At 28.3% G+C, this 14,745-nt stretch overlaps 1 protein-coding gene across 10 annotated transcripts in view; it reads left to right on the forward strand.

The window, feature by feature from the left end:
• Positions 1-2,689: 2,689 nt before the first annotated feature.
• The window catches only part of LOC136978874 (protein tweety-like), a 142,489-nt gene continuing 130,433 nt past the window's right edge, over positions 2,690-14,745 (forward strand). For 5 of the 10 annotated variants that reach the window (XM_067274698.1, XM_067274699.1, XM_067274700.1 and 2 more), the window contains exons 1-2: positions 2,691-2,947; positions 5,751-5,919. In XM_067274698.1, the coding sequence (XP_067130799.1) occupies positions 5,788-5,919 (132 nt within the window). In that variant the 5' untranslated portion in view covers positions 2,691-2,947; positions 5,751-5,787. Of the gene's footprint in view, positions 2,948-5,750; positions 5,920-14,745 lie in introns of all 10 variants that reach the window. The other 5 variants (XM_067274704.1, XM_067274705.1, XM_067274706.1 and 2 more) reach the window with 2 other exon arrangements.

Below are 14,745 nucleotides of genomic sequence, written 5' to 3' on the forward strand. Positions count from 1 at the left end.
CCGAACTCTTAATAAGCTTGCTAAAAAGGTCTTGGTGCTCGCAGGGTGGAAGGTTAAATATTTAATTTGAGTAACAATAAACTCTATACTATAAAAATAAAAAGAAAATAATAATATAATTATAATAGAAATAAATATTTTGTGGGAAACCTGCTGCTATTAATTTGATATAATTTTTCTATCTGAGGTTTATAATTAGTAATCTTTAAGACTTTTCACGATAGCCTTAGGGCTTTGCTTTTACACCGTATATAAAAGATGGCCGGATGGCCAAGAGATTAAATTGGCAGCCTACCGCATTAAGTTACCCGGACTCGAATCCAGATAAGTCAAAAAGCCTCGAGAGTGGTCAGTAAAAATATATCGGGCCCTGTCCCTTACTACCCGGCTACCCCATTATGGATCTGGGAGAACCCATAATGGATTTTCTTAAAAAGACCTTCAGTGCCCATAGGACGAAAGAGTTTTTTTAAAAAAACCCAAATTTGCAATGCTTGAAATAATTCACAAGGTATCCATTACAATTTTTATTAATTTCCAGTTGAGATCAGTAGCGATATTGGTGGAATCGTTAGAACATGAAAACCCCTGTAGCACCATGGATCAATATCCAATTTGGAGTTATGTAATACTCTGAATTAATCCATAGTGCTACAGTACATGTGTATAAGAGCGTTTATAACATTAAAATCTTTTCCCTGTACTTATTTGATTTTTTCTTCAATTATTTACAAAGGCAAAGGACCCGGATTCCTAAGCAGCTCCGTAGTTACACTATTAGTTGAAAGCAATAAAATTAATTTATTTTCATTGTATATTTCTTTTTTATTTATATTTATACTTTAAAATTTTAATTAAATAATATTATATTCTTTCAGATCCGAACGAAACAATGTTAATCATATTATTTAAGAGTAACGTTTATGCAATATGACATTAAAGGTTATAACATAATCTTTAATGTCATATTGTATAACAGTTTTTTAATTGCTAATATCGGTTTACGACTGTTTATCTAATACTAATTAAACAGGAAACTGAATTAGTTTTACTGAATAACTTGTGAGTTGCCTTTCCATCGTTAAAATCCATGAAAATTTCCTTCATTCGGCAATTATAATTAATATTAGCATACATCTTCAATGAATATTGTGGATTATGATTAAATAACTGCAATTATTATAAATCCACAATGTATATTGTAATTACTGTTGTGGATATCTACATTACAATAAAGAGGGCAATCTTGATAGAATTGATGGAAGCATCAATCCATGGATTGATGGAAGAGATCCAATCCATGGATTAGCGATCCATTAGAGTCCATGGATATTTTTTCATACAGTAATTATAATTAATATAAATTAGCATGCATTTAAATGAACAAGCATTTGCTGAATATTTCAATAAATAGTGCAATGAATTCTCTTGTAGCAGTTACAATTGCTACAACATGTAAATTGTAACTGATACAAGATTATTCATTGCACTATTTATATTTAGAGTGTGACTTAATGAGTTAATTACTGTATCAGAATTCTCATAGACTTATAATTTTGATACACACTTAATAACATTACATTTTATTGCAATATTATTATGGATCTATTGAAATATAATGAACTATTTAATGAGTATTATTATTGGCATTTACTCAGAAGTAAACATCAACTTTATAACTATTCAGAACATTTATTATAATTAAAAAATACATATTTATCTCAGCATATTTTATTAACTGCTACATAACATCTGCTCCACTTATCAAAATAATATACAGTATATCTGATTACAAAAGTTATATAAGTTCAATGTATATATATATTGAAGCCAAATTTGAAAATTGAGACACTTCAATCTTTCAAAAAATATTAAAAGATTTATGGAGAAAATAATTTGATGCCATTTTGCATGTGTGGAGACATTCCTCTAAGGAATTTGAAAAATGAAGTAATGGAGAAATGTATGAATCCTACAAAATTCTATTTATGTAAAGCCTTGTATGAGATTTTTAGAATTATTATATGACTTTCGTTGTAGACAAAGTATTATATTTTCAGTAAATTAATGTAATGTTTATGATTCTAATAAATGTATCGGTTCTGCAATCTGTAGACCGCGAACTACGTGGATAGACCGCAGTAACGTGGCGATCATTATTCGATAGGTTATTAATTAATTAATTAATTAAAGACAGCGCAAAATTTTTAAAAATTAGTTAAAATTTTAAATTATAATAAGCAAAAATTAAATTTGTTAAATATTTTTTTTCCTAATTTAAAAAAAAACTTGTTATTATAATAAAATTCATTAAAATCGACTAAATTCAAATTATAAATATATTACATAATTTATATAACTTAATAAAAATTATATTGCGTTAAATTTGATTTTTAAATAAAAAAATAAATAAAATAAAATCAATTTTTTAAAAATAAATATTACACAGCAGATAAAGATATATTACGTCACGTGATAAATTATCCGGGATGTCATTGCTCGAAAGGAAACAGTAAAATTAAACTCACGGTCGCTTGTCATTTTAATAATATAATTAATTTTGCGTCTTTTTTTTAAATATAAAAATTTTAATTAAAAACATTCGTTAATAACTTTTTTATTACTATTAAAATAAATAAATAAATAAAGAGGCGGCTGAATTCGGATATCGCCCATCAGATGTCGCTAGTATGAATGATAGAAGGGAAGGTAGGATGTGTTTTTTTTAAGCTTTCTTCTTTACTTGTTACTGGTCGATGCCAGAAGCGTTCGAGTTACGATCTGTGAGAAATGATGAGAATGAGATGAGATCTCGATTGGAATGTAGTAAAGCATCAAAAAATTCTTATACCGACCTCGACTCTTTTGGATTAGTGCCAGTCGGTGACACTGTAGCAGAAACGCCGCTTTTCATGTCGTTTATACGGAATATGATAAACGGTTTAAGGTAAGCCAATTCCGCTTTGTTCGCTTATAAAATGACGTTTTGCAGGCAATTTAGCGATGACATCTTATTATTAATACACAATCTTTCGCGGGATCGATCGTTCTTATCAAATTCCCATGTGAATCTATACACACACACGGACAGACACACACACTCCACACACCACACATCACATACACACACACACACACACGGCATCGAGTTATCGTAAAATCGCGTATCGATTGATGGCGTTTTCGGGGTGTAACGACCTCATCTTTAAATTCTGTTCTTATATTCGCCTTTATATGATTAAACCATAATCGGATCGATTTATTCCCAATTATGAGTCATTAAAAGAAAAAATCCCCATTCCCCTACGGTGCGGGATAACGGGGAAAAATCGTTTAGCGCCATTAAACTATTGATTTAACCTTTCGGCTTTAATACCCTTATAATATTGATTAAGGATGCTGTTGTTTGTCAATTATTTTAATTATTAAGGGAATATAGAGCGATAATAAAGCGGTAAATTAAGTTTGAAAAAAAAGCGCTACTACCGTTCGATATGTTACATGCCGCGTCTAATATGTATATTTGTTGTTTTTTGTTTGTTTCCATGGTAATGATACTAACTGGCAACACTTTAAAAAATTAAAAATCTACGTACAGTACACGTGTTTTGGATCTGTATTAATAGGGATGAATTTAGAGTAGAAACGAATTGATTCCGTGTTTTTTTTTCTTCTTCGTCTTTTTTTAACGCTATCGATTAATTTTGAGGCATTTTTTTAAATGTAAGCATATAATTTTATCGAAAATCACGAAAGTGTTTTAACGACGTTATTCGTAAATAGTACGAACGTTATTTGTGCCAGTGTTTTGTATTGATTGTCAGATTTAATGTCAACACAACTCGCAAGAACTTCCAACAGAGAAACTTAATAGTCATTTTACACGAGAGAGTTATGATTTATCGAGTTGTAATTACGTACGAGGAAAAAAGAATTACTTTTGTCATTTATTTTATAAATGTTTTAAGTATGATTATGGCGCCAGCCTCGGGCTATGCGTCAAAGAATTCTCCAAGTGCCGCTTTTCGTTTTGAAATCTTTGACTGTGTTAAGTACGGCACTGACGTTCAGTTTGGGTCAGTGCTCAAGAACTACTCAAAATATTTAAAATATAATTCCAAAACATTAGCACTGTGGATTACATTTTAGTGTTAGATGGGCTTATAAGTTAATAAAATTTAAATTTAGAGATTTATTTATTACAACAGGCATTTCTTAATTAGATATCAAAACACAGCATTTATTACAAATAAATATTTAAGAGAAATCATAAAATTAATTTCATATTTTTATGACATTTCCAATTAATAATATGATTTTTTTTTTAAGTTCAAATCTGATAAATGGTTTCAATTTTCTATAAATGTCATTATTAAACAAGAGTACAATATCTATTTGTAGTAATGAAAACACTCCTGTTATTTTTTAACAAGAGGGTTAGTAGGTCAACGAATAAAAAGTTATGAATTAACTTGCCAGAGTAGAAGTCAGACAAATAAGTTAATTAGCGCATGAACTCTCACACTTTTAATTTAAACGTGTAATTTAGAGAGTTTTTACACATTGTAAAGAATAGTTTTGTATCATATAATTAGTCACTACATGCAATAAAAAGATAAATAATTATACAAAGTACTTTAAAATATTTTTCTAAGAATGATGAATGAGTAGTACAAGCAAGTATACTGTATAATATTTATATCTAATTATCATTATGAAATATTAAAGGATTTTTCTTATTTCTTTTTATAGCTATTATTTAATAAATTATTGGAATGTTAAATATTGCTGAATAACGTTTATATACATATATAAAGTAAATAAAAATGTTATTCAAATAAAGCTTGGAGGATTTGTTGACATTATTCAGTACTGTATTTACAAAAGCAAAATTCATACAGGGGAGTATGACAGCAATATTTCTTTGTTCCTTACTAAACTGTTTTCGATTTTTTTTTTCTGTAGTAAATATAGGAATTTGAACAAAATAGATTTACTAAAATTTTTTATGTGTATGTATAAAAGAATATTTTAAAGAATTATATGAAATGCTCTTTAAATATTTATCATTTTAAATATGATTTTAAATAAAATATATTATATATATTTTATTTATTTACTAGAATAAATTTTTCAAATAATTTTATATAAGCAAATGTGATTTTAATATAGTCTAAAATAAACATGTGTATAAGCATATGAAATAAATTACTATAGATTTTAAGTTTTGGTTATGCATATGAAACTGCTTATTGTAGTTCAAGTAATTTTATTTGAACTACAATAAACAGTTTTTTTATTTTAATTAAATTTATTTGTACAAATAAATTTAATTAAATTACACTTAAATATCTAATTAGTTACAGTTAATTATAATTATTGTAGATAAATTAAGTATGAGATTCGAAAGAAATATTCATAAGTACTGAAGACAAAAAAAATAAATAAAGTACAAATGCAAATGTGTCAAATTTTTCTTATTTTTAAGTGCTGCATCTCGTTAATAGCTTCACATAAAAATGCTATTTTTTTTTAATAATTAAATAACGACTTTACATTACTAAAACTTACAAAAGAGATAAGTGACAATCTTGCAGTTTTATCCTGTAGCAACCTAAATATTTGCCCTTTAATTTTTAATAAATTTGTACACATTAGTTTTAATGTAGATAAATTAAATTAATGATAACGACTGCATTAATCATTTGTAATAATTTTCTTTTTCTTTTTTCGTTTGTTGTTCTTTGCAGATTGAATCATTGATGCGCTTTACTAACCATATTTGCAATGCAACAATACGCCAATCAAAAGTACAACATTTCACAGGTAGCCAATTGGTTTCATGCATTCCCTCACGTGGACATTACTTTCAGTTATGTCAACGCTACGTTTGATCCAAGCAACAGCGCTTATCTTGAGGTAAGTGCCGAAGAGAAGAACTAAGTACTGTATACAGCATCATTTATTAATGTATGAGATATTTTTCTCATCCGGAGCTTGAAACACTAGGGTGTTTTTTCTTTGATTGATTACATACATGTGCATAAAGTTTAGCCCAGAAGAACACGTCCATATTTTTTTTTATTGCGTTGGAAAAAAATAAAATAAAATTCTTCACCCCCAACCACGAGAATAGGACCGGCTGTTGCTAGGCAACTATGTTTAGTGTTGCGCGTTAGACTGACACGTGATACTACGTAACAATCAATAGAATGACAACTGAGGTTGAGAATAATATTCTCGTCTCGATGACTTCCGCTAATTTAAATTTCTTTGAAAAATTAATCGCTCCTATGCCCACATAATAATAATTTGGGAATCTGCCCTTTCGAATTGTTTAAGTTTTAAATTAATTAATAATTGTCATCATAAATTTTTTTTTATGTATAAAAAATGTCATAGACGTTTACAAAAAAAATGAAAGATGACAGTTTTATACCGTGGAATTTAAAGTTGTTTTTATGAAATTTGGAAAAGGGCATCGAAATTTTAGCCATTAAAATTTCATTTTTTTTAATGAATTTTTTCCGGCGGGATATAATTTAATCGAAGTTTTATAAACACGTTTATAACGTACGAGGAGTGTAGTATCGATTTTAGCTTGGAGGAACGAATGGGGTGAGAACCGTGCAAATCGCCCTCTTCCAAAACCTCACTCAAGCTACCAAGTAGCGTATTTAAGAATAGAAGGAATATCTTCAGCTAGATTTTGTAGAAAATCTAGAAGTATTCCGCGATTTTGTTTTCTCTCTACACAAATAACACAGGATTTTTTACAATAATTTAAATATTATTTTTTTAATTTAATTGTTAAGGATATAACGTATACGTTTAGGTAATGCATATAACATATTTTTAGCCTGTAATAGTAAAATATTTATGCACAGTAACTCTTCATGCAGAACCTATTTCTTAGAAATAGGAAGTTTTAAATCGAATCTCTTAGAAATTGTAACGATTTATTGATATTTTATAGTCTACACTTCAGTGAACAGCTTCTGACATAAATATTATTCCCTGAAGTAACTTGCTGAAAGAGTGATTTGAAATATATATTACACATTGTAATTTATTAGACATAATAACTGTGAAATCTTGAAATTATATTTATAGTAAGCATTTAACAAAAAACTGAAGAAAAGTGAGAATGTTTTTAGATTAAAAATCTGATTTAAATAGGGCTGATCTGCCCATTGTTTAGATTGTGGGTTCTCTGATAGATATTAATTCTATAACAGAATATATTACAAGCCCTCAACTTGTGGCTATATCACACACATACTGTTCCGTCCTGTGGGCGTTTAAGCCGTTATCATTATGATTAATGTGTAAATATAAAAAAAAAAAAAAAAAAAAAAAACAGAAGGCTGTTCAGTCATGTATACCCTCTAATTTAAGCTATTTTTGGAATTATTAAACATTTTTTCTATTATATAAGCGGAAAGTTGAGATAAATTACAAGATTTATTGATTTCGATAGCTAATTAAATTGGAAAATTCATAATTTTGACTTTATGTATTTGAATCAGAAAGCAGCATTCATAAATATGGCATTGATATTAACATGTATTTTAAATAACTGATTAGATATTTAACATCTATGGGAACTTTACTTTATTTCCTAATTGAGTTGAATGATAAAGGATGTAACATCAGGGACAAATTATCTTCCTGCTTCGACTGTGCCGTTATATTATAGTAATTACGTTATTTACTAAATGGTTAGAGTAGAATATTATTATTATTATTATTATAAAATATATTTTTATCGAAAAATTTATAGCATTTAAAATATTTCTCATGAATTATTAATTAATAAATTAATGCCGAAAAAAATTCACTTCTCACTAAATCATAAGGAGGAAACTTTTTTAAATTGCTATTCATGTTTGGTCTTTGGCATGAAAGAGCTAGAGGCCTTATTGGGTGTAACGCAAACCTGCATATCATCCCGCAGCTTAACAGAATCATTAACGTTGCATGCAAGGCAAATGCCCTTGTATATAGTGACACGCAGGTGATCAGAAAGCGAATCTTCCACGCCCCACCCCAGCATACCTATCACTTGGAGTGTGAAAATAAATTTTGATTTTAGTATATAATTGTAAATATTATGAATTACTCCTTTTATATCAAGATTTTGATCCAATTAAAATTTCATAATTTATAATGATTGGATCATAAAATTTTTAAAATCAATTTTCTTCTGAATAGATTTATTTTTATGAGAGTATAAAACATATTTATATTCGAATATTTACTTAAAATTTATTTTTATATAATTTCAAGGATGTTTTATAACATTTCGAAGATCCTATTCTTGTTTATTATTATATTTTATAACCGAGCTACGTAATTTATTTGACTAAAGAGAGAATATTTATATACAAAAATAAACTTCCGTTTTAACTTTATGGATTTTTCAAGAAAGTTGATTATTATATTCAAAAGAATAACACGTCAATGAAGGAAAATCCCGGAGAATTAAAGGAAAATAACAATAATATACACGCGATTTCTTCATAAATTCTTTTTTTGGATGTATTTAGATTATATTAAGTTTTGTATTGTCAGTATACAACACGTGTATATCTTATATATCAAGTAAAATTTAATTATTTATTAGAAAAGTATAACTTGACAACACACGTTTTCTATGAGTCAACAAATATTCCTTTGAGTCACTTCAATAAACTTCAGCAATGCAGTTGTATCATTTACTTAATTACATTTAAAATTAATTTGTATTTAGAAGATATTTTTATTAATTTTTAATATAATAATATATATATATTTTAAATGTGTTTTATTTTATAATTTTATAACCGAATGATAGGTTTATTAATATAGTTTGTGTAAATATACATGCGATAAAATATTTAAAAAATATATTGTAAAGGTTGTTTTACAACCGTGTACCAAATATTATCTGAAATAATACGTGAGACCTCCATAAAATTTCAGATTTTAATGCATTTTTGTGGCCTTTTTGGGCCATAAATAGAGTCAGGAGGATTACTCCGAGGTTAAATTAAAAATGGCAGACAGTTTAGTAATTTTCGTTTCATCTTGATCTACGATTTTAATAAATAACTCCACTAATTATACACGTATTTAAATGGTTTTGATATTAAATGAAAGCTAATTAAATCCGTTTTCGAATTTTTATATCCACTACTTTTTGGATTAATTCGATATTTAATAAAATGTACCACAAAAACAAATTTCGGATTTTGTTTTTTTCCCCCCAGGTTCTGCAAGATTGAGTTGTAGTGAGCATATGGTCTTTGCATGTAAAAAAAAAAATGTGAAAGAATGTTTTGTTTTTAGAAAGTAATCATCTCTTTCTCGATGTATACATCGCATTTTACTTTCATTTTTTTTAATTGTAATTTATCTACAAGAAGTGACGTCTTTAGTAGTGTTGTTGTTCATTGTGTAAAGGCGATTGTTTGTGTGTATATTAAATCTAAATGTTGCATTCGTTACAGTATGTTTTCCCGATCACGTTCCACCACTGGAGATAATTTGATCGTATAATTAAGATATTATCCCTTGATAATTAAAGTAGAAAACACCGAAAAAATTGTTTGAAAATGCATATCAGGACATTGGAATGCCAAGTTTTTAATTGATGAGAAATCTTTAAAAAAAATTGCGATTAAAATATCGAAAAAATGATCTTTTATTTTTAATTAATTAATATTAAATTTTGAAAGAAAGAGGAGAAAAAGGTTTAAAATTTATATATAGCCTATATATATATATATATTTGTTTTGCTCTTAAGTAAATATACAAAAATACCTTCTAAAAATTATATAGGAGACTGTTGCATGTATATTTATATATAATATAATATTGAAGGGAATCGATGGGGAAAAATTTTTTTTCAAAAGGGGTCGATAGAAAAGAAGGTTAGAAACCTCTGTTTTATAGAAATCGATAAAAATGATCTAAAATCTCTCTCTATATATATATAAAAGCCAAAATATGTATGTATGTTAGGTAAAGACTTCTATACCGTTCGACGTTTTCGCACTAAATTTAACACGAATATTCTCATATAGCTTCATGGGGCCTAGGCAAATTTGAATTAGGAGGCACCATATACAGTGTTGACTTTCTTCGGGAATTTTCTTATAAAAGATTGGTTTGGAACCACCTGTTTATGGGAGGGCCCCATGAAATCGCTCATAGTATAACGCGCCACCGAACACTCTACACCAGTAAAATAGTGTGGGGGTCACCACCTCCCAACGACCCTAAAGCCCACCTTTTAACTTAATCCCGAGCATTTTCTTCTGTTTGTAGTTTCACTGTTGTGAATTACTCGGGTCAATAAATGTACAGTAGTACATTTCAGTTACTAAGACCATTGTTTTTATCACCTCTCTTCTAACCCACCTTACCAATCTCCATCCCCTCAAAACCGGAATAAACACCGGCACGCGCAGCTATTTTTTAAGGATTATATTTTATCGATTTTTTTATATTATTATAGTGTTTATAAAATCTATCAAATATAAAAGTTTTATATATATATATAAATTTCTATTAACGAGTCTCGTATTTTAATAATTAACATTGGTTTGTAATAATAATTTACGGCTTTATTTGTAATTATTTGCATTTAAATTATGTTGTTATCTTTAATTACAGTTAATTGAAATTCCATGTTTAGAGGAGCTTTTATACTCCTGATATTATTAACTAATTAAAAATGCATCTGTTATCATTAAAATGAATTAAATCTATCCTTTTTTCCAACTTGTAATTTATATATTTTTCGTTAAAATTTAGTTAAAAATTGTCAATTATTATATTAATTAATTAATATATAAAGCTGATAAGTCAGAATTATCCCTTTTTAAGTATAAAATTAAGTGCAGAAAAATTTAAAAATCCTATTAAATTTTGTACACTTAATTTTGTATTTAATCCTTTTGTACTTTATTTTTTACTTAATTTTGTACTTAAAAGGAATAATTCGCGACTTATAAGAGCTGTACTTAATTCTGTACAGCTCTTCAGAAATCAATATAACTACTTCAACTCGTTCTCGTTATCAATTGTTTTTCAACAGTTGAAAAGCAAATATTATTACTTTGTTAGCACTTCTTTACCAGGTTTTAAAATATTTGATAGGACTGTCAATTATATTTTAATAACACTGATTTATTCTGTTAATAAACATGTGATCTGGACTTGAGAGGGATGAGATATGAAGCACTGACTAGTCAAAAGTTTAGGGTCGAAAACCATAAAAAATATACAAATAAAAGTAAATTTTTCGCCATTCATAGAAAGGAATTTTAAATAAATTGTTTTAAACGTTAAATATTAAACTTAGGCCCTTGTTCCAGACACAGAGAGGACCCAAACTGTTTTACTGGGCTTCCTGTTTGGCACAGAATTGCAATGTTAATAATAATGAAGAATATAGCAAATTAAATTGTGTTACAAGAAACATTTATGTAATTTTAGCCATTTAAGTGAAATCTGCTATTAATTTTTCAATTTTTTTTCTACAAAAGCGTAATTGCCATTTGCAGTAATGAATGTCGGCACCAGGAAAATTTTTGTTACTTGTCTAGAAGTTGTTGGTGTGAAAAATTGATTATTAAATATGACCTATTCAAATATAAACAATAAGCTTCAGACAATGGTATAGCTTCAAAAATATGCTGTTATTTTGAGACAAATTTATGAATAATACTGTAAAAGTAACGGGAAATGTTTGCCGTATTCTTAATATACCTGTATATTATATTTTTCATATACCTCCAAGGTTTTACGATGAAATGGTCATTGGTAAAAGGATTCTATTACAGTGAAACCTGTGTAAACCGGACTCGCGGCACTGAAAATTAGGCAGGATTCCGTTTTGAACAGGTTCTATAAACACTGAAAAATCGGTTTTATCCACTCCACCATTGGTGTGCGGGTGAGAGATTGATAAAACTGAGTTGGGAGAGGGTAATAAAACTGGTCTTAGTAACTAAAACATACATAAATTGGCCTCAGTATTTACAACAACAAAACTGCAAAACACATACGCAAAAAAATTGTTTTGGCTAAAGTTAACAGGAGGTGGAACCTTGACATGTTTATTCCATAGTCTTAACATTGTAAATCTACCAACTTCGCCACGCTTGAACCATTGCGTCTTTCTGAAATCTCACCTCAGTGGCATCATCTACGGGGCAAGAGCTTTAATTTGATACTTGAACCTTATTTTTAGCCCCATGCGTTTACTCAAACTAAGTCGAACAAACTGAAATCCTCTTTCAATTAACATATATGGATTCTTAAGAATTATTCTGTAACATATACTGGGCGTTCTTTCAATAATTTCCTTCTTTAAAATGTATATTTACAGTAATTCTTTATATAATTACCGAATTTTATATATATTTTTTCAGAGTTTATGGACCGTTTCTGACCTTGTTCTCGTTACAGATTAGAAAAAAACTAGACTTTCTAAATTAGTTTTTTAAAAAAATGGAAATTATTTTAAGATTGATTCGAGAGTTTTTTTATAATGGTAGAATAAAGAAAGAAGTGTATAAACGTTTTTAATTACTTTAAAAAAAAACATAAAAATTGATTTTTAAGTGAGACGAATTCGTTAATTTTATTACCTTTTTATGTGAATTTCCACTCGATTTCTTTTAAAAACGACGATTCACAGATGTATTACACTTGATTTTCGACAATTTAAGTGAAAAATATCAGAATTTAGTATGTAAATTTTCATTTTCAAGATTTTTTTTAAATAGGTATACTAAAAACTAGCTGCGTGTGCCCCGAATTGTTCAGGCTTTTGAAGAGATGAAGGTTTGGTGAAGTTGGATTGGGAGAGGGTGATTCCTAGTAACCAAAATATACATTTATTCACCCGAGTATTTACAATAACGAAACTACAAAACCCCCAAAAATTGCTTAAGAGGAATGATTGGGGAGTGGGGACCACAACAATACTTTTTCTATCACGTTGAAGAATATTCACGTGCCAAATTTCGTGCGGATACGTTGAACGATAAGAAAGAACCCTTTACCTAATAACGTGATACAATAAAACATCTCTAAAATAGAGCATGAATAAAAAAGAAACCTGCCTCAACAGGAAAAATTCTCCAGAACGGAGCGATTTTCTATGTTAAAAAATAACCCGCAAACCGGGGAAAATATTCGGTATATTTTTCCCGTTTAGGAAGGTTTCCGTTTTAGACAGGTTTTATCGTATATTGATTGCCAGCTTTCCGATCAACAAAACTCGTGTACCGATTACGAACAATTAATAATTTATCGAAAAAGATAAGTTATATAACTTTTTTTTTATTCATTTAAATATTTACATATTTACTGATTTATCTGGAATATATTTGAATAAAATTTTACAAAATAACGAAAGAAAAGAAAAAAAAAAAGGAAAGTCTCTAAAAGGGATTTTATTTTGAAAGTGTAGTTGATCTATAATAATATTCAGCGTTATAATCCGCATAAATGTAGCACAAATTACAATATTTATTATGATGTAGATCATGTTTTATAATAATTTATCTCTTCTACTCATAGAGAATTTAATCTTCTGCAAATACATTTCATCACAAATAAATATTCCTTACTTTTCATAAGCTTTGAAGCTGAGTAATTGCTGTTTTCTTGCTTACATTTTCTTCTTCTCTCTCCAGAATTTTCATTTTAAAAAATGCAGTTTTCTTCTACGCTAATTTTTTATAAATTATAGATATTTGATTTTAATTTTCTCCAAATTTTAAGTGTTTTTTAAAGAGTTTTTTGCTAAAGAAAAATTTATTGTTTTTTTTTAAAATTAAGCTCTTTTATTTACCTTACTTTGTATAATGTCCTCAAATATTGCAACTCAAATTTCATCCACTTCTAATTAAGATTAATTTGTAGTGTTTTATCGGGTTTTAGAGGGGTTGTTCCATCCCAAAACCCGATAAACACTACAAATGTGTGTGTGTGAATGCGCTGTAGTGATGTATGTGTAAGCAGTTTTTTATTATTAAAAGTATATTAAAATTAAAACAATCACAGTAAAACCTGTTCAAAATGGAACCTTGGTAAAACGGACCCTTGCCTAAACTGGAAGAATTCTTCGGACCTAGCGATTTTCTGTGTTAAATCTATCTAAACGGAAACCTACCAAATATTCGGTACCGTGCGATTCCGGCTTACACAGGTTTTACTCTATTCGTTGATCTTTAAGTGAAATTCTCTTGCTAAATATAATTTATTTTGTTTGCTTAATTAAAAAAAATAATAATAATAAATAAGTGAAAAATGAACGTAATTTATGTTTATGTAAATAATTGAATAATAAGTACACGATTTTATAATTGGCTTTAAAATTTTAATCTGATTTTAACATAAATTCTTATATTTTTGAGAACTTAATATTAGTAAATATGTATTTTTACTTTCCCGGCTGTTATATATAGTATGGCAATCGATCAAAAAATGCCCACCCCCAAGATTTTACATTTTTGGATTCAGGGGACCTTGAAACGTCGAGAAATGCAGAAAAAATTGGGGATTTTTCTGTATTAGTGTGTGTGGGGATCACAACTTTCTTCGCCGTCTTCGAAGCTTAATAACTCCTGTGCTTTTTGTCGAATATTTCTGAAATTTTGCAGGGAGGTTGGTGTATTAGAGGTATTGATGCCGTTAAATTTTGGTGGTTAAAGGTCAAGGGGTGGGGAGGTCATGTGTCGTAA

The sequence above is a fragment of the Centruroides vittatus genome, unplaced genomic scaffold (genome assembly GCF_030686945.1).
Source record: "Centruroides vittatus isolate TY-2023 unplaced genomic scaffold, ASM3068694v2 contig_559, whole genome shotgun sequence".
Taxonomy (NCBI): domain Eukaryota; kingdom Metazoa; phylum Arthropoda; class Arachnida; order Scorpiones; family Buthidae; genus Centruroides; species Centruroides vittatus.